Raw genomic sequence first — 26876 nt, 5'->3', positions numbered from 1 at the left:
ATCCATGCCCTCCTTAATACCCATCACCGGGCTCACCCATCCCCCCACCCCCCTCCCTTCTAATACCCTCTGTTTGTTTCCGGGAGTCCTTGTGTCTCGTGGTTTGTCTCCCCCTCCTGATACCATCCCCCCGCCCCCAAGGAGGCTTTGTGCCCAGTGTGGAGCCTGAATCCTGGCTTGAACTCATGACCCTAAGATCAAGACCTGAGCTGAGAGCAAGAGTCACAGAGAAAGAGTTAACACACTTAACTGACTGAGCTACTCGGGTGGCCCAAAAGTCTGTATTTTAAAAGATACTTTGGCTCAGGATAGAATTCTTTGTTGACAGTTTTGTTTTTTTCCATTGTCCTTTAAAGGTATTGCTTCACTGTGTTCTGGCTTACATTGGTTTCCAGTGAGAAGTGCTGTCATCCTTATCCTTATTTCTCTATATTTAATGTACCTTTTTTCTCTGGTTGCTTTTAGGATTTTTGTTTTCCTTTAGTTACCATTTTTAAGCAGTTTGATTATAATATGCCTTGGTGTTGTGCTTGGGCCTCATAGAGCAAAGAAGATCTGTGGGTTTATAGTTTTCATCAAGCTTGGCGATATTTTGACCATTATTTCTTCACGTTTTTTTAATATCCTCTCCTCTTCTCTCCTTTGGGTAATACAGTTACACAGGTATTAGGTTGCTTAAAGTTGCACCATAGCTCACTTATTCTGTCTTATGTTTTCTTACCTTTTCTTTCAGTGCTTCATTTTGGCTAGCTTCTATTGCAGTATCTTCAAGTTCACTGATTTTTTTTTTCTGCACTGTGTAATCTCCTGTTATTCCCGGCCAGCATATTATTCATTCCACATACTGTTTTCATCTCTAAAGGTTCTGGGGAGGGAGACAAACCATAAGAGACTCTTAATCTCAGGAAACAAACTAAGATTGCTTCGGGGAGAGGGGAGGGATAGGGTGGCTGGGTTGTGGGCGTTGGGGAGGCTATGTGCTATGGTGAGTGCTGTGAATTACGTAAGACTGATGAATCACAGACTTGTACCCCTGGGGCAAATAATACATCATATGTTAATTTTTTTAAAAGTTCATCTTAGGGTTTTTAAAAAATAATTTCCATGACTCTATTTGATTGGGAAAATCTTTCTTCATGCTGCTTGAACACATGGATTATAGCAATAACTGTAATGTACTTATCTTCTAAATTTATTATCTGTGTCAATCCTAGGTCTGTTTCTATTGATTGCTTTTTCTCCTCATTATGGGCCTTATTTTCCTTTTTCTTTGCATGCTTTCATCATTTCTTATTGGATGTCAGATAATGTAATTTTTACTGTGTTGAGTGCTAGAGAGTTTTGTATTCCAATAAATACTTCTGATCTTCGTTCCCATTCTTAGAATTGGTATGATTTTGGGGGCTATTGTCTCTAAGCTTTGTACAGCAGGACAGAGTACATTTAGTCTCAAACTAGTTTTTCTCACTGGTGAGGAGAGTACTCTACCCAGTACCCCATGAATTATGAGGTTTTCCAATCTGACTGGTGGAGACAGGCATGTGTGAGCCCCAATGGTGGTTTTCTCTAGTTCTCCCCGATATCTTTTTTGCGTGGCTTTCGATAGTTTCCTTCCACGCATGTCTGATTAGTACTTCATTGAGGACTCATTAGGGACCTTTAGCAGATCCCCAGAGCTTTTTTACTAGGCAGCTTTCTTTTCTCTGGTACTCTGCCCTGGGAACTCTACTTGCTTTGTCCTCCCAGGACTCTCATCCGTCTCCATTCAGGAAGGCTGCCAGATGCTGCCTGGACTCCCCCTCTCTGAGCAGAGTGCTGTCAGCTTTGCCCTGGCACTAAGCTGGGGCAACTGTAGAATTCACTGCACTTGATTCCTATTCTCGGGGATAACTGTCCTTTGATCCTGGTGTCCAATGTTTACACCTAAGCATAATACCAGGTCTGGGGTTTATGGAGGGCCACTCTAAAAGTTTGTCAAACATGGTGGGTTTAAGAAAGTTTGATTCAGAATGTGTTATTTGAATGATAGATTGTATACTGTTAGAAAAGAAAGTAGAGTCATGAACTCATACTGACTCTCGTGCCTAGAATATTCTTCCTTCCTCTCTGCTGGAAGGCACCCTGCTTATTTTTCCAAGGTGGTCTAGTGCCACTCTTACCTCTGTAAAGCTGCCTTTGAACCATGATAAAATGAATAGCTTCTTGCTCTGTGTATTATATTTATACCTCTGTCCCTTTTTACCTTGAATCATGGTTATAGTCTGGTTGTGTCTGTCGGCTGTGATAAGCTGAACAGAACATGGTTCTGAAGAATTCCACAAGTTTTAACATCATTCAAGACCTTGACTCCTAGGTATACCTATTACTGGCTGGAAATTCAGCAAATTATCTGAAACTATGAGGATCAGTCTCTTTTCCTATAAAAGGGAGGTAGAAGTATCTGCTTTGTAGTGTTACTGTGATTTGTATACATTGCCTAGTGAATTGCCTGGCTCCTAGTCAGGATTCTGTAAATCTAGTTCCCTTTTTTATTTATCTTTTGTCTTCAGCACTCATTTCAGCATAACTATGTGTAGGAGTTCATGAAAGTATATTGAAATGATAATATTTTTAGCTTCTTGAGGAACCTCCATACTGTCTTCCAGAGTGGTTTCACCAGCTTGCAGTCCCACCAACAGTGTAACAGGGTTCCCCTTTGTCAGCATCCTTGCCAACATTTGTTGTTGACTTGTTAATTTTAGCCATTCTGACTGGTGTGTAGTAGTATCTCATTGTGTTAAAAGGAACACTCCTTCTAATTATCAATCTTGAAAGTTTTCTTTCTCTTGACAGACATGTACTTATATAAATAAGCATTACACCTTGTTAGTTTTGACACTTGAATTTGTTTTTTAGGTTTTTATTTTAATTCCAGTTTGTCAACATATAGTGTTATTTTAGTTTCAGGTGTACAATGTAGTGATTCAACAATTCCAAATATCACCAGGTGCTTAGGTGCTCATGATGACAAGTGGACTCTTTACTCTCCATCACCTATTTAACCCATCCCCCCAATTACCTCCCCTCTGGTAACCATCAGTTTGTTATGTGTAATTAAGGGTCAGTTTCTTGATTTGTCTCTTTCTCCCTTTGCTTATTTGTTTTGTTTCTTAAATGCTACATATATATGAAATCATAGGGTATTTGTCTTTCTCTGACTTATTCCGTTTATCATTATACTCATTGGCTCTATCCATGTCATTGCAAATGGCAAGATTTCATATTTTTTATGGCTGAGTAATAATCCATTCTGTATATATGCCACATCTTCTTTAGCCATTCATCAATTGATGGACACTTGGGCTGCTTCCATATCTTGGCTGTTGTAAATAATGCTGCTGTAAACATAGGGAACGCATGTATCCCTTTGAATTAGTGTTTTTATATTCCTTGGGTAGATACCCAGTAGTGTGATTGCTGGATTCAAGGTAGTTCTATTTTTAATTTTTTGAAGAACCTCCATACTGTTTTCCATAGTGGTTGCACCAGTTTGCATTCCCACCAACAGGACACGAGGGTTCCCTTTTCTCCACATTTTTACCAACACCTGTTGTTTCTTGTGTTGTTGATTTTAGCCATTTTGACAGCTGTGAGGTGATATCTCATTGAAGTTTTGATTTGTACATCACTGTGATATTGAACACCTTTTCATGTGTGTGCTGGTCATCTGATACCTTTTTGGAGAAATGTCTGTGTGTATATTTTGGCCATGTTTAAATTTGATTATTTGGTTTTGGGGTGTTGTGTTGTATTAGTTATTTATGTATTTTGGATATTAACTCTTTATCAGGTATGTCATTGCAAATATCTTCTCCCATTCCATAGTTTTCTTTTAGTTTTATTGTTTCCTTTGCTGTGCAGAAGCTTTTTATTTTGATTTGGTTCCGGTAGTTTGTTTTTGTTTCCCTTGGCTCAGGAGACAGAGGTAGAAAAAAGCTGGTAAGGCCAATGTCAAAGAAGTCACTGCCTTTGTTCTTTGCTAGGATTTTTATGGTTTCAATTCTCACATTTAGGTTTTTAATCCATTTTGAAATTATTTTTGTGAATGGTATAAGAAAGTGGTCTATTTTCATTCTTTTGCCTGTTGCTGTCCAGTTTTCCCAACCCCATTTGTTGAAGAGACTACTGTCTTTTTTCCATTGAATATGCTTTCTTCCTTTGTCAAATAGTATTTGACCATAGAGTTGTGGGTTCCTTTTTGGGTTTTCTGTTCTCTTCTGTTGATCTGTATGTCTACTTTTGGGCCAGTACCATTCTGTTTTGATTACTACAGCTTTGTAGTATAACTTGAAGTCTGGAATTGTGATGCCTCCAGCTTTGCTTTTCTTTTTCAAGATTGCTTTGACTATTTGGGGTCTTTTGTGATTCCATACAAATTTTAAAATTATTTGTTCTGGTTCTCTGAAAAATGCTGTTGGTATTTTGATAGGGATTGCATTAAATATGTAAATTACTTTGGGTAGTATAGACATTTTAACAACATTTTTTCTTCCAGTCTATGAGCACGAAATGTCTTTTCATTTTCTGTATGTCATCTTCAATTTATTTCAATAGGTCTTTTACCTTTTTGGTTAGGTTTATTCCTAGGTATCTTACTGTTTTTGGTGCAGTTGTAAATAGGATTGTTTTCTTAATTTCTCTTCCTGCTGCTTCATTTTTGGTGTATAGAAATGCAGCAAATTTCAGTAGATCCTGCAACCTTACTGAATTTAACAGCTTAGCAGGTTTTTGGTGGAATCTTTTGGGGTTTCTATGTATAGTATCATGTCATCTGCAAATAATGAATTGAATGTTTTACTTCTTTCTTTCTCTCTCTCTCTTTTTTTTTTTTTTAAGATTTTATTTATTTATTTGAGAGAGAATGAGTGAGAGAGAGCATGAGAGAGGAGAAGGTCACAGGGAGAAGCAGACTCCACAAGGAGCTGGGAGCCCCATGCGGGACTCGATCCTGGAAGTCCGGGATCATGACCTGAGCAGAAGGCAGTTGCTTAACCAACTGAGCCACCCAGGCGCCCCTTACTTCTTTCTTACCCATTTCAATGCCTTTTATTTCATTTTGCTATATTATTGCTAGGACTTCCAGTACTCTGTTGAATATAAGTGGACAGAGTGTACATCTTTGTTTTGTTCTTGACCTTAGGGGAAAAGCTCTCAGTTTTTCCTGATTGAGAATGATGTTTGCTGTGGGGTCTTTCATATATGGCCTTTATCGTGTTGAGATATGTTCCCTCTTGGGGCACCTTGGTGGTTCAGTGGGTTAAGCCTCTGCCTTTGGCTCAGGTCATGATCTCAGGGACCTGGGATCAAGCTCCACATTCGGCTCTCTGTTCAGCAGGGAGCCTGCTTCCCCCCCCCCCCCTCTGCCTGCCTCTCTGCCTACTTGTGATTGCTCTCTCTGTCAAATAAATAAGTAAAATGTTAAAAAAAAAAAAAAGAGATGTTCCCTCTAAACCTATTTTGTTGAGAGTTTTTATCATGAGTTGGTGTTCTGCTTTGTCAAACACTTTTTCTACATCTATTGAAATGATCATGTAGTTTTTACCCTTTCTCTTATTGTTGTGATATATTAGATTGATTGACTCGTGAATATTGAACCACGCTTCCAACCCAGGAATAAATCCTACTTGATCATTGTGAATGATTTTTTTAAGGTGGTGTTGGATTCAGTTTGCTAGTATTTTATTTTTATTTATTTATTTATTTTAGTTTGCTAGTATTTTATTGAGGATTTTTGCACCTGTGTTCATCAAATATATTGGCTTGTAGTTCTCTTTTTTGTGATGTTTTTATCTGGTTTTGGTATCAAGGTAATGCTGGGCTCATAGAATGAATTTGGAAGTTTTCCTTCCTTTCATATTTTTTGGAATAGTTTGAGAATTATAGGTATTAACTCATTTTTACATGTTTGGTAGAATTTGCCTGTGATGCCTTCTGGTCCAGGACTTTGTCTGTGGGGAATTTTTTGATTATTGATTCCATTTCTTTGATGGCTATCAGTCTATTCAAATCATCTATTTCTTCCTGTTTCAGTTTTGGTAGTTGATATGTTTCTAGGAATTTATCCTTTTCTTCTAGGTTGGCCAATATGTTGGCATATAGTTTGTCATAATATTCTCTTATAATTGTTTATGTTTCTGTGGCATTGGTTGTTATTTTTCCGCTTTCATTTGTGATTTTTTTTTTTAAAGATTTTATTTATTTATTTTACAGACAGAGATCACAAGTAGGCAGAGAGGCAGGCAGAAAGAGAGAGAGAGAGGAGTTAGCAGGCTCCCCACAGAGCAGAGAGCCCCATGCGGGGCTCGATCCCAGGACCCTGGGATCATGACCTGAGCTGAAGGCAGAGGCTTTAACCCACTGAGCCACCCAGGCGCCCCGTGTCATTTGTGATTTTATTTGAGTCCTTATTCTTTTTTTTCTTGGTAGGTCTGGCTAGGGGTTTCTCAATTTTGTTAATTTTTTACAAAGAACCAGCTTCTAGTTTTGTTGATCTGTTCTATTGTTTTTTGTTTTGTTTTGTTTTTTTGTTTCTATATCATTTATTTCTACTCTAATCTTTATTTTTCCTTCCTTCTCATGGCTTTAGATTTTGCACGTTCTTTTTATAGCTCCTTTAGATGCAAAGTTAGGTTGTTTGAGATTTTTCTTCTTGAGGGAGGCCTGTGTTGCTATAAATTTTCTTCTTATGACCACTTTTACTGCATCCTAAAGGTTTTGGGCCATTGTATTTTCATTTTCATTTGTTTCCATGTACTTTTTATTTCTTCTTTTATTTCCTGACTTATTCATTGTTTAGTAGCAGATTATTTAACCTCCATGTATTTGTGGTCTTTCCAGATATTTTCTTGTTGTTGACTTCTAGTTTTATAGCCTTGTGGTCCCAAAAGATTCATGATATGACTTTAATCTTTTTGAATTTGTTGAGGTTTGTTCTGTGAGCTAAAATATGATCTGTTTTGGAGAATGTTCCATGTGCACTTGAAAAGAAGGCAGGGGCGCCTGGGTGGCTCAGTGGGTTAAAGCCTGTGCCTTTAGCTCAGGTCATGATTTCAGGGTCCTGGGATCGAGCCCCGCATCAGGCTCTGTGCTCAGCAGGGAGTCTGCTTCCCCCGCCCCCCCTTTGCCTACCTCTCTGTCTACTTGTGATCTCTGTCTATCAAATAAATAAATACAATCTTAAAAAAAAAAAAAAGAAAAGAAGATATTTCTACTGTTTTAGAATGGAATCTTCTGAATTCTATTAAATCTATCTGGTCCAGTGTGTCAGTCAAAGCCATTGTTTCCTTGTTAATTTTTTGTTTAGATGGTCTGTCCGTTGATGTAAGTGGGGTGTTAAGGTCACCTACTGTTACTGTATTGTTATCAATTAGTTCCTTTATTTTGTGATTGTTATTATTTTTAATATTAACTGTTTTATGTATTTGGGTGCTTCTCTGTTGGGTGCATAAATATTTACAATCATTATATCTTCTTGTTGGATTACCCCTTTTATTAGTATATAGTGTCTTTTTGTGTCTCTTGTTACAGTCTTTGTTTTAAAGTCTGTTTTGTGCAATATAAGTATTTTTTTTACTCTGGCCTTCTTTTGCCATCCATTTGCATGATTGATGTTTCTCCATCCCCTCACTTTCTGTCTACAAATATCTTTTTGTCTGAAATGAGTCTCTTGTAGGCAGCATATATATAGATCTTGGTTTTTTTTATATTCTGTCACCCTATGTCTTTTGATTGGAGCATTTAGTCCATTTACATTCAAAGTAGTTTATTGATGGATATGTATTTATTGTCAGTTTGTTATTTGTTTTGTGATTGTTTCTAAAGATGTCCTCTGATCCTTGTCGTTCTTTCATGTTTTGCTTAATTGTTTAGGGATATGTTTGAATTTCTTTCTCCTTATTCTTTGCATACTTATTAGTGGTTTTGATATGTGTTTACCATTATGTTTTTGTATATAACCTTTTCTGCGATGCTTGGATTTTTAAGGAAGAAAATCTGTCTATCCATGTATATCTCCAAAGTATTTAGGTCCTTGTAATTCCTTTAAAAATCCTCTTTGCATGTATTTCATCTGTAAGTATTATTATAGTTATTCACTGTGGAGAATGTAGAAGTCCTTATTACCCGTCTTGAAAAATGAATGTGCCGTAATTTCAGTACTCTCTCTTATATGACCAAGTGCTCCTTTAACTCTGTTTAGAAATCATTAAAAAATTGTAGGCAAGAACTTCTACTGAATTTTTAAATAGTATTTAGTAATCAATGACAAATGTTGATATAAATGTATTATAAAATCTTTATGTCTGAGAAAAAGAATATTAGACAACTATTATGGAAAAAAATGGTAGCTAAGTAACATTTCAGGAGATCTATTGCATTGATAATTAGCATAATATTTGAATTGCAAAAAAACTCTTCAATTTAATGAGTACAGTTCTTTTTCACTTAAGTGTCCTGTAAAAACCTAAAGGTTTTCAAGCCAAATGAATTTTGTTTAGAATTCTGTTTAGAAAATACTTCTCAGAGAATAAAGTTTGGATTATATATCCTTATAAAGGCAGAGTGTTTTTAAAGTTAACCCCTTAAAAAATTAACTCTTGAAGCCTGAAAGGTATTATTTGATTTTTAACTTTGCTGATGAGTGGAAGCTTTCAGTCAAGAATATGACAAGTGGGCCTTTTACATCTTTCATTGTCATGAACCTACTGAAAGGTACACATTTGTTAAGTTAGACATCTCAGAGCTTTATATGTCCATAACAAAGATATTATTCTGTGAGACCAAAAGGTTACCTTAATATAGATAAACTTTCATTAGTGTAATATGAACACAGTGTTCTTTGATATTCACTTTGGTATTTTCCCCAATAAATTTTAAAAGAACTTATTGAGCTATAATCGATATACAATAAATGGCACATATTTAAAGGGTACAATTTCCAAAATATTGGCATGTGCTTATATCTGTGAAATCACCACCACAATCAATATAATGAATATTTCCATCACACTCAAACTTCCTTCTTTCCTTATTTTCATCTCTCCTGGTCACCCCAGGTGACCCCTTCTCTAGGCAACCACCAGTTTGCTTTGTTACTGTAGCTTTAGTTTGCTTTTTTTTTAGAGTTTTATGTAATTAGAATCAAACAGTATGTACCATTTTTTGGGGGGGGGGTCTGGCCTCTTACTCTGCATAATTATTTTGAGCTTCATCTCTTTTGTCGTGTGTATGGTTTCTACTTTTTATTGCTAAGTAGTATTTCATTATACAGAAAAGCCACAGTTTTCTTATCCACTCGTGTAATGATGGACATTTGGATTGCTTCCAGTTTTTGGCTATTACAAGTAAAGCTGCTGTAAACATTGAGTGTATTTAAACGATCTTATTTTTTGGGACACCTGGCTGGTTCAGTTAGTGGAGCATGTGACTATTGATCTTGGAGTCATGAGTTCAAGCCCCATGTTGGGCGTGGAGCCTACTTAAAAAAAATAAATAAAATAAGAATATTTTATTTTTGAATGTTACCACTTATTAGCAATCATGGCTGTGAACTCTTATCATATAGTAGTGTTTTTTGTACCTTCCCCAACAACCTAATAATTAGGGAAGATTATGAAAACATCTAACTTAATAATCCACTTCCTGCATTTTACCTATTTACTCTTTTGAGGTTATTGATTATAGGAAAGGAAATATCTCATTTTGGATTTGAAAATTCCAACAGCCTGGCCAACATTATCTTACCTTTTGTAATATCCCTAAATAAATATATTAAATGTAACTGAATTAAAGCCTCTTGCCCTTAATTAACCAAAGAGCTTTGAAAATACATTCTACACTATAATGATGTTAGGATGAATATTTTTCTAAAGAGAATAAATGTTTCCTAATGACCATATTTTATTTCCATAAGTATATGTGGCAGTTGAGGTCTATCTCAGTCATCAAATTTTCTCTAAACAAGGAAATATAGGAAGGAAACTCTAAAGCATATTTTTAAAAAAATCAAGACACATAACCTAATTCATGGGTTTTATTATTGAGAAGACTCTTTACTGTTCCCATTTTTATATTCTTTTAAAAAAACTCATTACTTCAGATTTTACTTTTAAAAGGGATGTTTTATATGCAATAACATTTCAATCTCTTGAATAAAATTCCAAGTCCTTTTTTTTTAGGAAGAAAAAGAGAAAATGAAGAAAAATATGGGAAGCTTAAAATTTGCTACCTCTTTCCACTGCTTTGCTCTTGACAGTGTGTGTTCATGTGTGTGGATATGTCTGAACATACATGCACTGTGACATATGCATATTATAAAGCAAAAAATACTAGCTGTTTATTATTTTATAACTATTAAATTTATAGTCTTTTGAGAATGGAATTTTAATTTTTAGGTAATTTATCTTAAAGTAGAGTGGCCTTAGTGTCATTTACCTTTATGTTAAATATGTAATCTTGATACAAATACATGCACAGTTTTGTCTTTTGATGTGTTTTCTTAAAAGGCTAATCTTGTTACACATTTTTAATTCTGTACTGAGAATTTTTACTATAGATTGAGATAAAGGGCAATGTGATTCCTTTCCCAGTAAAATTCTATATGTTAAAATATTAAATACTTTAAAAAATATCTGATGTTGAGTTATTGACTTAGGATTATTTGTGATCTCTTCCAAATTCTTTTATTACTTTTTTTTTTAAACCACAGCTCAAAGCCAATTTGATTGAATGTCTTTTGATTTTCTTTCATAATTTTGTCAGTTCTTCTTCTTATTAAGAATATAATGAATTTTGTGTAGTACCAGAATAGAAATCAATTTCAGTTATTTTTCTTTTGCATGTTTATCTATTTTATAAATAGAAAGCTTTATTTTCTAGACTGAGATATGAGCTAACATTAGATTTAGCCTAAATAAAAAACTAATGGCAATTTTTTCTTTCAGATCTCTATAAAAATGGACTCCAAAGAGCGAACTTCGTACCATTCATTGCTGTCCTAAAGGTAAGGAAAATCACTTACTTGTGTTCACTGATTAATATCATATTCACTGATAATTAAGGGCTTTTATAGCATTGCCATGGCCTTGCATTCAAGCAAAATTAATTTTGAAACTAGATAGTTACAGTCAAAGACATTAAAGAAGAAAGAACGTTTTTTTATATAGTATTCATCAATGTGTACACAGGAGGAATTATAAAATATAATCTAAATTATTGTCTAACTGAAACATTTGATAGTTTGCATTTATAAATTTTAATTTGAGGTTTGCTCATAAATATTATAGTGGAATGTTTAACCTTATACATTGATTTCTGAAAAAAATGTTTAGTGTTCTGTTTCTTTCAGGTTAATGGTCTTTAACATGTTTTCTCAGCTATTAAAGTTGCTATTCTAGAGTAGCATTATTACAAAAATATTCTAATATATTTAAATGTGATTGCCATCAAGTTATCATGAAATTATGTCAAGTTGAGGCACATAAATAGTTTAAATATTTGTGTGTATCATCACTGCGTAGAGTTTGAAATAGTCTTCATTACAATCTGATTAGGAATAAAGTAACCTCCTTTTTCACTGTTAATTTAAATATTTTTTTACACAATTTTTCAATAATTCTATATCCTACCAGTATTTATTGGGAACCTACTATGTGCAAAGTGCTACATTAAGCATGATGGGTAATGCAGTCATGAAATAGGCTATGTTTCTTACTTATAAGTCATTTATATTCTAGTTGGGCATATAGTACATGCACAAATATCTATAACACAAAGCAAAATGAAGTACCAAACAAAAATGTACCAAAAAGAAGCATGTGTGCCAAAATATAATTCCCATAATTCTCAGTTACGTATTTTTCCCAGTCTATAACAATTTAACTGAAGAAGGGATAAAGTTGTATTATTTTTTAAAAACCCAATAACCTCAAAAATTCTTATGAAGAAAGCATATAATTATATGCCCCATTGCATATAATGGGGCACCTGGATGGCCTAGTTGGTTGAGTATGGACTTTTGATTTTGGCTCAGGTTGTGATCTCAGAGTCCTGGGATTGAGTCCATCAGCTCTGCGCTCAGTGGGAAGTTGCTGGAGATACTCTCCCTCTCTCTTTGCCCCTCTCCCCAGCTCACACGTGCATGTTCTCTCTCTCTGTCTTTCAAATAAATAAATATTTTTAAAAAGGAGAATTTTTTTTTTAAATATTCTAAAGATTTAGTCAGACAATATTTTTGAAGATGTTGTTGGTGCCAAACTTTATTCCCTATGCTATACTTAGGAGAATTAAAACATGTATTTTCTTGACCAATTTTAAGTTCCCAGAGGTTTTTAATTTCCGTGAGATATTTATAGATGTAAGGCAAAGTACTCTGAAGATTTATGCTGTTAGTATTTTTTTCCCCTTTGCATTCATGGGGAGAAGGTAAATCTGTGGTGTTTTCTCTATGCTGGGAATCCGAAGTGATTTGGTAGATATAGATATCAAAATATAAATAGGGAGGCTGAGAAAAATGGATATTAAAAATAGTACCTTCGTGTAGCAGAAAATATATAAAATATAAAAGTGAAGGCTTACATAATGAAGCAAGTTAAAGGTTCTCAGGGAACTTTGTAGGTACTTTTTTTTTTTAACCACAAACATTTTTTGGCAAGTAATTTTTTGTACTTTAATATATAATAGCATTATTAATAAGCAACTAAATTGACCAGAATTTAAACTTTTTACCCTTTTCACCTTTAATTTTTTTGTGTGTGTAGAGAAAGGAACACCAAAGAGATAAATAATCCAAAGTTGAAATTGAATAAGAACTGAGATAATTTGAAATTGAACATAAACTAAAATTTGTAGGGAATTAAATACCAGATTGGATGAGAAAATATTTAAAATGTCTCATTTATTCAAAAGACTTTTCACATGTAACAAAACAGCCCAATAAATATATGCTGTGGCTGGTTTCCCTGGAACTTTTTTGGTGGGCATATGTAGTTTCCCTTGTAAGAAAAGGTTGTTTCATATTTATTTAAATGATATTTTGCCTATTTACATATGCTAGCATTACCCTTGCAAATTGGCCTAGCTGTGAGCGATATTTAGCAGAAGACAATCTTAAAACAAATAGAGAATCTTGGTTTAATCCCAGGGTCCTGGGATCGAGCCCCATATTGAGCTCCCTGCTCAGCTGGAAGCCTGCTTCTCCCTCTGCCTGCTGCTCCCTGTGCTTGTGCTCTCTCCGACAAATAAATAAATAAAATCTTTAAAAAAAGAGAGAGATTATAGGGGTGTCTGGGTGGCTCAGTGGGTTAAAGCCTTTGCCTTTGCCTTGGGTCATGATCCCAGGGTCCTGGGATGGAGCCCTGCATTGGGGTGTCTGCTCAGCAGGGAGCCTGCTTCCTCCTCTTTCTCTGCCTGCCTCTCTGCCTACTTGTGATCTCTGTCGGTAAAACAAACAAATAAATAATCTTTAAAAAGAAGAGATTATAAATCAAGTAGAAATTTATTTGGGGAAAAATACAGTGTAAAAATCCATTTTTTCCCTTTATGTCCTCTTCTATAAACCAAATGATAACAAATCTAATTCACTACAAGAACTTGTGATTTATTGCTTGGAGTTTTGCAAACAAACAAACAAACAAACAAACCCAAGAGCTTATAAAAGCTCTTAGTAAATGATAATATTGTCATAAGGTAGTAGAAATGATGAGGAAGACTAATATGCCATTAAAAAACAAAATGTGGTCTATTCAAACAATGAGTTATTGTTCTGCCCTAAAAAAGGAATGAAATTCTGATATATACTACATTATGGACAAACCTTGAAAACATTTGAGAGAAGCCAGAAACAAAAGGACAAATATTATATGATTCCACTTATATGAGGTGCCTGGAAAAGGCATATTCAGAGAAACAGGAAGTGAAATAGAGGTTACCAGGGGCTGAGAGGAGAGGGGAATGAGTGGTTATTGTTTCATGGGTAGAGTCTCTCTTTAGGATGATGAAAAAGTTGTGGATATAGACAGTGGTAATGATTGCATAACATTGTCCGTGTACTTAGTGGCATTGAACTGTACACTTAAGAGGGTTGAAATAATAAATTCTATGTTGTGTATGTTTTACCACAATTTATTACAAAAGGAGAAAAGTCATAGTACTGGAAGGGATTTATAAAGTGTTCAAGTATATTTCCTGTAGGAAGTCTTCCTAGAATAAACCCTTCAAACAAAACAAAGCAAAACAAACAAACAAAAAAGCAGACCTTTACATATAACTTCCACTCCCTTTTAAGTAGGGAGGCTCCTGTTTCATTCTTACTTGCACTTTCTTTGAGTTTATTTCGATGTTCTTTTTTTAATTTTTAAAAATCTCATTTCGACCTTCATTCCGAAATGTATTTAAGGCTATTTATTTTCCTTTAAATAGCTACATTCATTAAGTTTGATAGTATTTTCACTGTTAAATTCTAAGTATTTTCTCAGTTCTATTGTGATTTCTACTTTAACCCATGAATCACCTGGAAGTATGTCTCTTAATTTCCAAACAAACATAAAAAATTTTCTAGTTATGCCTTTGTTATTATTTTGTTAACAAGTGCTTAATCACATTGTGGTTGGAGGATATGGTCTGTGCAACCTAAATCCTTTGAAATTTGTTGAAACTTGCTTTATGCCTTAATATGTGGGCAATTAAAAAAAATTCTCTATTCTTCTTTTAAAAAATACTTTTTAAAGTTTTTTTATTTAAGTAATTTTTACACCCTATGTAAAAATGACATCTCATGACCCCAGGATGAAGAGTCACATGCTCTTCTGACTGACCCAGCCAGGCACCCCATATACTCTCTATATTCTTAAAAATAGTGAGTATTCAAATATAGTTGTTGGTGCTAGTATATATAAATATTACACTCATTAAATTAGAATTTTTAATTATCATGTTCCAGTTTTTATTATTTTTTTCCCATCAAGTACTATGAAGCTCATGGAAAATGTCACTCATGATGATTGTGAATTTGTCCATTTTTCTGATAATTTTGTCATTGACCGTACATATTTGGAGGTTATATTATAAGTTACATGCAGAGTTGAAATGATTAAATATTGCTTGTGAAAAGAACTTCCTTAATGACATTTTTAGGAAATAACTATCATTTATTTATTTATTTATTTGAGAGAGAGAGAGAGATCACAAGTAGGCAGAGAAGCAGGCAGAGGGAGATGGGGAGGCAGGCTCCCTGCTGAGCAGAGAGTCCTATGCGGGACTCCATCCCAGGACCCTGAGATCATGACCTGAGCCGAAGGCAGAGGCTTAACCCACTGAGCCACGCCATTAATGACAGTTTTTACTAAGTAGTAATATAAGCTCCTTTGTTTCAAGCGTAGTCATATGCCTGTGGAAGCATTTTTTTTTTTCATGTCTGCTTTGAATTGCACATGCATAGGGTAATTCTATTGGATAATTTTAACATCTCTGTTATCTTGAAGTTGGCATATATTGATTGTCTTTTTACATTCCATGTGAGATCTTCCTGGTTTTTTGTATGAATGAATTTCATTGGAATCTTGAACATTTTCATAATTTGTCATAGGCTTTGGATCTTATTTTTTTAATCATTTTTTATTATGGTAAAGTACATGTAATGTAAAATTTACTATTTTGACCATTCTTAAATGTACAGTTCAGTGGCATTAAGTACATTTACACTGGACAACCATCACCACCATCCATCTCTAGAACTTTCGCATCTTCCCAAATTGAAATTCTGTACTCATTAAATAATAACTCCCCATTCTCTTCTACTCCCCACTCCTGCTCATCACTTTCTATCTCTTTCTACTTTCTATCTCTGTGAATTTGCCATTTTTAGACACCTTATGTAAATGAAATCATAATATTTGTCCTTTTGTTTCTGGCTTTTTCCACTTAGCATAATGTCTTCAGGGTTCATCCATACTGTATCATGTGTCAAATTCCATCCCTTTTTAAGAAATAAAATTCCATTTTATGTAATACCACAATTTGTTTATCTATTCATCTGTTGATGGACATTGGGTTAATTCTACCTTTTGACTCTTGTAAATAATGCTGTTCTGAACACTTCTGTGCAAATACTGGTTTGAGTCTTTTTAATTCTTCTGTATATATTCCCAGGAGTTGAATTTCTAGGTCATATGTAAATTTATATTGACGTTTTTGGGGAACTGCCATGTTTTCCTTAGAAGCTGCACCATTTTATATTCCCACCAGCAATGCACAAGGTTTTCAGTTTCTTTACATCCTTGCCAACACTTGTCATCGTTATTATCATGATTATTATTATTATTATAGCTACCGTAACAGGTGTAAAGTGGTAGCTCATTGTAGTTTTTTTTTTAAAGATTTTATTTATTTATTTGTCAGAGAGAGAGAGAGAGAGCACACATAAGCGGAGAGTGGCAGGCAGAGAGAGAAGCAGACTCCCTGTGGGGCAGGGAGCCCGATCCCAGGACTCTGAAGACACTCGATCCCAGGACTCTGATGGCAGCGGCTGAAGGCAGGGCTGAAGGCAGCGGCTTGACCAACTGAGCTACCCAGGCATCCCTCACTGTAGTTTTGATTCATATTTCTCAAGTGATTAGTGATGTATAGCATCTTTTTATGTGCTTATTGGCCATTTGTTTGTCATCTTTATTTCACTTTTTTAAAAAAAGATTTATTTATTTATTTTAGAGAGAGAGAGAGAGGGAGAGCAGAAGTGGGAGGGGCAAAGGAAGAGGGAGTCAAGAAGACTTCACACTGAGTAGGGAATCCAGTGCATGGCAGGAGCTCATGACCCTGAGATCATGATCCAAGCCAAAATCCAGAGTTGGTCCCTTAGCCAACTGTGTCACCCAGGAACCCGTTTATCATCTTCAAACTTTAGTTTTAAATGGCTTTTTTGGACACTGTTCTGACAAAGGTTAGGCACCATCTCTTTATTGCCAGATACAGGTAGAAGCCCAGGTTCTCTATTCAGCATCTGTTGAGAAGATGCACCTTCTTTCTGCTGGTAGAGAGGTTCCATTGATGTTATCAGGGGAGGGAAAGGGTGCTCATTTTTGACTGGCAGGGATGGAGGTTTCAATTCCCTACTTGGTCTTCTCTGACATTACTGGCAGGAGGGTTAGAGTGCCTCCTAAAAGCTTCTGAGAATATACTTCTAGACTCCTCTTTTGACTGGAATAGGTGGAGGTGGCACCCACAGTACATAATTTTCCCTGCAGTGTTTACTGCATTGCAGTAAAAGTTTTTGTCAAAAATTTGTCTCTTCTCTTATGCTGCCATTTTTCTGGTCCCTTAGCTAAAAAGAGCAGACTTTTGTTGGGTCTTTATTTGTCTATGTCCGTTGGCATTTCAGAGATGCTGGCTTCTTCAGCTCCAAGTCTGAAAAATTTAAATTAAGAAGAAAAGCAGAGAACTCACTGTTCTTTTGAACAGGTCTTGAGATCCCTAGCTAATCCCTAGCTATTCTTTCTTCTTTCTACTTTTTAGTATATATATATATATATTTTTTTTTAAATTAACTTATTTATTTTCAGAAAAACAGTATTCATTATTTTTTCACCACACCCAGTGCTCCATGCAATCCATGCCCTCTATAATACCCACCACCTGGTACCCCAACCTCCTACCCCCCTGCCACTTCAAACCCCTCAGATTGTTTTTCAGAGTCCATAGTCTCTCATGGTTCACCTCCCCTCCCAATTTACCCCAACTCCCTTCTCCTCTCTAACACCCCTTGTCCTCCATGATATTTGTTATGCTCTACAAATAAGTGAAACCATATGATAATTGACTCTCTCTGCTTGACTTATTTCACTCAGCATAATCTCTTCCAGTCCCGTCCATGTTGCTACAAAAGTTGGGTATTCGTCCTTTCTGATGGAGGCATAATACTCCATAGTGTATATGGACCACATCTTCTTTATCCATTCGTCCGTTGAAGGGCATCTTGGTTCTTTCCACAGTTTGGCGACCGTGGCCATTGCTGCTATAAACATTGGGGTACAGATGGCCCTTCTTTTCACAACATCTGTATCTTTGGGGTAAATACCCAGGAGTGCAATGGCAGGGTCATAGGGAAGTTCTATTTTTAATTTCTTGAGGAATCTCCACACTGTTCTCCAAAGAGGCTGCACCAACTTGCATTCCCACCAACAGTGTAAGAGGGTTCCCCTTTCTCCACATCCTCTCCAACACATGTTGTTTCCTATCTTATTAATTTTGGCCATTCTAACTGGTGTAAGGTGATATCTCAGTGTGGTTTTAATTTGAATCTCCCTGAGGGCTAGTGATGATGAACCTTTTTTCATGGGTCTGATAGCCATTTGTATGTCTTGATTGGAGAAGTGTCTGTTCATATCTTCTTCCCATTTTTTGATATGTTTGCCTGTTGTGTGTGTTGAGTTTGAGGGGTTCATTATAGATCCTGGATATCAACCTTTTGTCTGTCCTGTCATTTGCAAATATCTTCTCCCATTCCGTGGGTTGCCTCTTTGTTTTTTTGACTGTTTCCTTTGCTGTGCAGAAGCTTTTGATTTTGATGAAGTCCCAAAAGTTTATTTTCGCTTTTGTTTCTTTTGCCTTTGGAGACATATCTTGAAAGAAGTTGCTGTGCCTATGAGTAATAGAGTCTGATGGATTCCTCTAGGAGTCTGATGGATTCCTATCTCACGTTGAGGTCTTTTATCCATTTTGAGTTGATCTTTGTATAAGGTGTAAGAGAATGGTCGAGTTTCATTCTTCTACATATAGCTGTCCAGTTTTCCCAGCACCATTTATTGAAGAGACTTTTTTCCACTGTAAATTTTTCCTGTTTTGTTGAAGATTATTTGACCATAAAGTTGAGGGTCCGTATCTGGGCTCTCTACTCTGTTCCACTGGTCTATGTGTCTGTTTTTATGCCAGTACCATGCTGTCTTGGTGATCACAGCTTTGTAATAAAGCTTGAAATCAGATAACGTGATGCCCCCAGCTTTATTTTTGTTTTTCAATATTTCCTTAGCGATTCGGGGTCTCTTCTGATTCCATACAAATTTTTGGATTATTTGCTCCAGCTCTTTGAAGAATACCAGTGGAATTTTGATCGGAATGGCATTAAAAGTATAGATTGCTCTAGGCAGTATAGACATTTTAACAATGTTTATTCTTCTGATCCAAGAGCATGGAATGGTCTTCCATCTTTTTGTTTCTTCTTCAATTTCTTTCATGAGTGTTCTGTAATTCCTTAGCAACCTAGATGAAATGGATGCATTCCTGGAAAACTATAAACTACCAAAATTGAACCAGGAAGAAATCGACAACCTGAACAGACCAATATCTAATAATGAGATTGAAGCAGTGATCAAAAACCTCCCAAAAAACAAGAGCCCAGGACCTGACGGATTCCCTGGGAATTCTACCAAACTTTCAAAGAAGAAATAACACCTATTCTCCTGAAGCTGTTTCAAAAAATTGAAGCAGAAGGAAAACTTCCAGACTCTTTCTATGAAGCCAGTATTACCCTGATCCCCAAACCAGGCAAAGACCCTTCTAAAAAGGAGAATTTTAGACCAATATCACTGATGAATATGGATGCTAAGATTCTCAACAAGGTCCTAGCCAACAGGATCCAACAGCACATTAAAAAGATTATCCACCATGATCAGGTGGGATTCATCCCTGGGCTACAAGGATGGTTCAACATTCGCAAATCAATCAATGTGATATAACAAATTAATATGAGAAGAGAGAAGAACCACATGGTCCTATCAATTGATGCATTTGACAAAATCCAGCATCCGTTCCTGATTAAAACGCTTCAAAGTATAGGGATAGAGGGAACATTCCTGAACCTCATCAAATCTATCTATGAAAGACCCACAGCAAATATCATCCTCAATGGGAAAAAGCTCACAGCCTTCCCGTTGAGATCAGGAACACGACAAGGATGCCCACTCTCACCACTCTTGTTCAACATATTATTAGAAGTCCTAGCAACAGCAATCAGACAACAAAGAGAAATAAAAGGTATCCAAATTGGCTATGAAGAAGTCAAACTCTCTTCTCAGATGACATGATTCTTTATATGGAAAACCCAAAAGACTCCACCCCCAAACTACTAGAACTCATACAGCAATTCAGCAACGTGGCAGGATACAAAGTCAATGTGCAGAAATCAGTGGCTTTCTTATACAATAACAATGAAAATACAGAAAGGGAAATTAGAGAATTGATTCCATTTACTATAGCACCAAGAACCATAAGATACCTGGGAATAAACCTAACCAAAGGGGTAAAGGATTTGTACTCGAGGAATTACTTTTTAGTATATTTTTATGTTTGTTTTTTATATAATCTCTAGGATTTTCAATTGTACAGAGCAGGAGGGATAGGGAAAGGGCATCTACTCCATCTTCCCAGAAGTGGATGTCAGTTTGTTAAATGTCCTTCTCTGCTAATTCTAATATTTCTGGTTTTGTTTTTTTGGTCTGATTTTCTCCCCCTGGTTTTTAGTCCTACTTTCCTGCTTCTTGGCGGATTTAATAATTTGTGATTGGATGCTGGACATTGTGGGTGATGATACTGAGTGTTACTTCCTTTAAGGCTGTTGGGTGTTTAGTTTGGCAAGTAGTTACATTTCTTGCAGATCAGCTTTATCTTTCCGAGGCTTGTTTTTAAATTTCAGTAATGTGTCTTCAGTAGCCTTTACACTAAGACTATTTTAGCCTTTCTTTTACATGTGACCCTTCTAGGCTCTGTACTGAATCCCCTTAGTGTCACTGACATCTCTCTACTCTGGCTGTTCAGAATGCTTATTTCTTCCAGCTTTGTGTGGATTGCTCTTTCCCCAGTCTTGTGAAGTTTCATCTTATGCATGTGCAATTTAATATTCAGCCAAAGATTATAGACATTTCCTATGCAGATATCTAGAGCTCTTTCTCTACTTATTATTTCCTTTTTTAGTGAACTCTTTCATGCAAATCCCAACTGCTTCAATTTCCCTAAACTCTGGTCACTGTCTCTTCAACTCATTTAGACTGCTGTGCTACAGTCTAGAAATTGCCTCTGAAAGAAAGCCATGGGAAATGTAACGCTTGCTTGGCTTATTTCCTACATCTCAGGGATTGCTATCCTCCGCTACCCATTGTATTACATCTGATAGCAAATGTTTTACCTGTTACGTCCAGTGTTTTATTGTGTAATGGCAGGAAGGTAAAATTGAGTTCTAAATGCTCTGCTTTGACTAAAAGTGTAAGTCTTTTTCTTAGTTTTTTTTTAAGTATAATTAACATACATTTTTTAAATTGAAGTATAATTAATATATAGCCTCAGGTATACAACATATTGATTCAACAATTCTGTACAGTACTCATGCTCACCACAATAAGTGTATTCACCATCTGTAACCAAACAGCAATATTACAGTATTATTGACTATGTTCCCTAAGCTGTACGTCTCATCTTCCTGACTTATTTATTTTATAACTGGAAATTTATACCTCTTAATCCTCTTTGTCTGTTTCACCCATCCCCCACCTGAGAGCAACCATCAGTTTGTTCTCTATATTTAGGAGTCTGGTTTTTCTCATGTGTGTTATTTATTTATTTATTTATTTTTGTCTGTTTGTTTTTTGTTTTTTTGGATTCCACATATGAGTCAAATCATACAGTATTTGTATTTCTCTGTCTGACTTATTTCACTTAGATAATACTCTCAAGGTCCATCCATATTGTTGCAAATGGAAGGATTTCATTCTCTTTAATGGATGAGTAATATTCCATTGTGTATATATACCACATCTTCTTTATCTTTCCATCTGTTTAGGCACACTTGGGTTGCTTCCATTATCTTGGCTATTGTAAATAATGCTGCAGTGAACACAGGACTGCATGTATCTTTTTTTAAAATTTCATTTCATTTTTTCAGTGTTCCAAGATTCATTGTTTATGCACCACACCTAATGCTCCATGCAATACATGCCCTCCTTAATACCCACCACTAGGCCCTCCCAACCCCCCACCCTTCACCCCTCCAGAACCCTCAGTTTGTTTCTTAAGGTCCAGAGTTTGTTTCTTAAGGTCCTCTGATTTCCCCCAACTCACTTTTTGAATGAGTGTTTTTTTGTTCTCTTTGGGTAAAAACCAGTAGTGGCATTACTGAATGTGAATATGCTATTTCTATTTTTAATTTTCTTTTGAAGATTTAATTTATTTATTTGACAGAGAGAGAGAGATCACAAACAGGCAGAGAGGTGGGCAGAGAGAGAGGGGGACGCAGGCTTTCTGCTGAGCAGAGAGCCTGATGCGGGGCTCCATCCCAGGACCCGGAGACCCCAACCTGAGCTGAAGACAGAGGCTCAGACCACTGAGCCACCCAGGCGCCCCTCTATTATTAATTTTTTGAGGAACCTCCATACTGTTTTCCACAGCGGCTCTGCCAATTTATAAGTCCTCAGCAGTATACCAGGATTACTTTCTCCCTACATCCTTGGCAATACTTGTTTGTTCTTTCACTCTTTCTTTCTTTCTTTCTCTCTGTCCCTCCTTCCTTCCTTTCTCTCTTTCCTTTTGTAGGCTCCATGCCCAGTGTGTAAGACTTGAACTCACAACACTGAGATTAAGAGTCACATACTCTACCAACTGAACCAACCAGACATCCCATTACTTGTTACTTCTTGTCTTTTCGATTCTAGCCATTCTGACAAGATGTAAGGTGATTTGTGGTTTTGATTTACATTTTTCTGTTGAGGAGTGATGTTGAGCACCTTTTCTTGTGTCTCTTGGCTGTCTGTTTGTCTTCTTTGGAAAAATGTCTATTCAGGTTCTCTCCCCATCTTTTCATCCATTTACTTGGGGCTTTTTTTGGTGTTGAGTTGTATAAGTTCTTTATGTATTTTGGAATATTAACCCCTTATTGGATATATCATTTGCAGATATCTTCTCCCACTCAGCAGGTTGCCTTTTCATTTGTTGATAGTTTCCATTATCTTGGCTTTTAATTGTAAAGAAGAAGACAGGATATTTTGTAATTTAGAAACTCAGAACCATATTTTTTTTTCTAGATACTTTAAAAATATAAGTAGGATAACTATTTTAAAAAGCAGTGATGGGAACATCTTTCCTATGTTCAGAGGAATGATTTTAAATGATGGTACAGTCACATGAAGGGATATAGTATACTTACTTGGAATGATATTTTCAAAAAGCTTTTAATAATGTATAATAATGCTTACAAATAATGTGGGTGAAAAAATATGATGCAAGAGTATATCTTATATCTGTAACTCTTAATTATGGAGATAATATGCACACATAGGAAAATAAATCCTGGTAATAAGTAATCCCAAAATGTAACTAGAACTTTTTTCTGGATGATAAGATTATAGATGATTTACATTTTCTCTGTTAGACTTTTCTAAGATTTCTAACATTAGACTTTTCTGGAATGATCTTGTGTTATTTTTTTTTTTATAATAAAACCCATTTTTTTTAAAGCAGGTAAATTTTTGCCTACCCTTCTTAGGAAGTCAGCAGATATGGATAGGACTACTCACATTCGAAGTCGAGAAATTAGCAAAAAGCAAAATGGAATGAATATAGGTCATATGTACAGAGGCTATCATGAAAAGGGTGGAATGGTGGGTACAGGAAGGAAGCAGCAGGAGCAGACAGGAGAAGTAAATATCCACTAATAAGTAAAAGCACATGAAGGTTATACTTTGGAAGAACTACCCCAAGAAATGGGAAACTTTTTCAGATAAAACTTTTCTGTATTTTAAAAGAAATGATAGAAGTTATGGGTACCAATGAAATATGAAAACAGAGATAAAGTAACTATAAGATTGGATGGAAAGTAAGGTGGCAGAGCTAAGAAAAGTGAGGGGAGACCCATTAAAAAACTGAAGAGCATCATAGAAAAAGCAAGTTAAAGAATAAAAAATGCTAAAAATAAAATTAGTGATAAAGAGACCCAACTTATGAAAAAAAATCACACAAAAGGAAGCTGGAAGAGTCAGAGAGAAAACTATTGTGAAAATGCTAGCTCTGGAAAGCAGATGACAGAGATCAAACATTCACAGAATTCATATTTCTAAGAGAGAAAAATAATATAGAGGAATAATACATTTTTCTGGTGCATAACTGAACTTCAAGGATAAAGGAAGTGTCCTATGGTTAATTAGAAGAAAATCAGTGGGAAAAAAATAAAGCTGGATTGAGAGTTACTCGTTACAAGTAGATATAGAATAAAATAGATTTTACTTTGTTAAAAATAAATATATGCCCTCTTGTTAGCTAAGCTGTCATGAAAATCTAAGCCTGTAGATACATATTTTTGGATATGTGGTGTCACAGGAGTGTACAACTCATGAAACTAATTGAACAAACTACTTTAAGATTAAGTCAAAATTAATAACCTGTAGGTGGAGATATTATGGTAAGAAAACATTGGTGATGTCACTGAATCTGATTAAATATTGTCTTACTCTGGTCTGCAAGTTAGTAAAATTTTTTCATAAGCAGGTGGGAACTTCTGTAATTGAGTTAACTGCAGAATGCTAAAGAATATAGAAAAGGGGCCCCAACCCACACTAGCCATTTAAATGGAGTAGCGGTACATCTCAGGAATATTTCCAAAGAACAAATGATGCTTAAAAGAAATAAGCATATAATAAAATTTACCAGGCAAAGTGGGAAAGGGCAGTCCTCATGGAGAAGAAAACATAAGGAAAAGACAGAAGCATGAGAATTACCAGTTTAAGATTTTGTGATCAGTAATTCTTTGAGGTTTTCATAAAATAATAATGATCACTGTCCTTCTGTTTGCTTGAAACTTGGAAATCTATTTAAAAGTCAGATCTTTGTATTATTAGTAAATTCTTATTAATCTCTTACTGTGCCTAATTTAGTTAAACTAAACTAAATTTAAACTAGTTAAACTTTATTTTAGGTATGTGTATATAAGAAAATCTAGTATGCATGGCGTTCAGTACTATCTGCAGTTTTAGGCATCTTGGATTGTACCCCTCACAGATAAAGCCAGGGCGACTACTGTAATTTTAAAAAATACAGTACTTAATATCCCCGTCTATAAAAAGAAAGGTGGTCAATACTTTACAGGTACAATGATTATTATACCTGCTTCAAATTTGAAACCCCTGACTGATCATGTGACATAATGTCCTGATTTTGCTGATTTATTCTTAAAGAATTAAAGAATCTCTGTTGTGATTTTTAATAACATGTAGGCAGTTCTTCTAAGTAGATGAACAGACATAATTGTGAAAGCATGTGTTGGTGTCTACCTAGCACTGTCCTATAAAGTTAAATACATCTGTCTCATTTTGGCCCTGTGGGACTGTGATCATCTATACCAGGAATATAGATATATACTATATATATGCTATATATATAGTATATATATATATATAGAGAGAGAGAGAGAGAGATCTCTATATAGAGATCTCGAGATCTATATATCTCTATATATCTCTATATCTTGAGATACACAGATCTCGAGATCTCTATATAAACTATAGCCAGTGGCCAAATCTGGGCAGCCACCTGTTGTAAATAAAATTTTATTGAAAAACGTCATGCTTATTCATTTATGTATTGTCTTTGGCCATTTTCACACCACAGAAGCAGAGTTAAGTAGCTGTGGCACGTATAGCCTTCAAATCCTAAAATACTTACTATCTGGCTTTTTACAGAAAGTTTTCTTATCCCTGATTTATACAACATACAAAGGAAAGAGAGATAAGTGTTTAAAAGAAAATATGTATAGGGACGCCTGGGTGGCTCTGTTGGTTAAAGCCTCTGCCTTCGGCTCAGGTCATGATCCCAGGGTACTGGGATCGAGCCCTGCCCGCATCGGGCTCTCTGCTCAGCATGGAGCCTGCTTCCTCCTCTCTCTCCGCCTGCTTCTCTGCCTACTTGTGATCTTTGTCTGTCAAATAAATAAATAAAATCTTAAAAAAATAAATGATTATATGTATGTAGCACTTCTTTTCTGTAAAATACGACTTATTTTATGTGATAGAAAGCATGTGTCCCACATAGATTCATTACATGTGTAGGTCTTGCAGAAAGTGGCATTTAAGAACTTGCTATATATGGTTGATAGAAGGGTTGAAGCTTGGGGAACCACAAGGTAAGAAGGTGGTTCAGTATAAGTTTCAAATAATTTGGTAAGTTGAGAAATACCAGTTTTGTTAAGATCAACTTTCTTGGAAATATCTTCACTTTTACACATTTAAGAAAATAACATCTTAAAAGTGTGTTCATTGTATAATATACATTGAACATAATCTCATCCCATTGTAAACTTTATTTAAAATCATGTGATTGAAGGGAAAAGAGGACCAATTGGTATTTTGAACGGAAGAATAATTTCTTAGGTTAATTTCAACTGGACTATTATTATTGGCTTTCTTGATACATAGATTGCCTGGCAAGCACTGTTCTTCTCATCTGACCAAATTCCAGCAATCCATGGTATTTTGAACAGCTGTTGTATATTTGAGTAAAATCTGTCTCTCTACTCCATCACACTTAAATAAACCATTGTGTATGATGCATTCCATAATGAGCCCTTTAAGAAATAAATGCTAATCATAATTTTAGAGTTAAAAAAAATTCCCCATCTGAATTTTAGAGAATTCCAAAATTCAGATGGAGAATTTTTTAAAACTTTTTATGATTTTTTTAAGGACTTTATTTTTAAGTTAATCTCTACATCCAACATGGGGCTCAAAATAACAACCCTGAGATCAAAAGTTGCATGCTCTACCCACTGAGCCAGTCAGGCATCCCTTTTTATGATTTTTTTTTCTTTTCTTTCTTTT

General features: G+C 35.5%; 1 protein-coding gene across 3 annotated transcripts in view; it reads left to right on the top strand.

Moving 5' to 3' along the window:
- AFG1L (AFG1 like ATPase) overlaps positions 1 to 26876 on the top strand; it is a 225254-nt gene that overhangs the window by 113112 nt on the left and 85266 nt on the right. For all 3 annotated transcript variants that reach the window (XR_006606828.1, XM_004753460.3, XM_004753459.3), the window contains one exon: positions 10980 to 11038. Coding sequence is in view for 2 of the 3 variants with exons in the window: in XM_004753460.3 (XP_004753517.2) it covers positions 10980 to 11038 (59 nt within the window). In the remaining variant the exon portion in view is untranslated. The remainder of the gene's footprint in view (positions 1 to 10979; positions 11039 to 26876) is intronic.

The sequence above is a fragment of the Mustela putorius genome, unplaced genomic scaffold, assembly GCF_011764305.1.
Source record: "Mustela putorius furo isolate JIRA1106 unplaced genomic scaffold, ASM1176430v1.1 tig00000450_pilon_pilon_pilon, whole genome shotgun sequence".
NCBI classification, from domain to species: Eukaryota; Metazoa; Chordata; class Mammalia; order Carnivora; family Mustelidae; genus Mustela; species Mustela putorius.
This window is presented reverse-complemented; position numbering and strand designations above follow the sequence as displayed.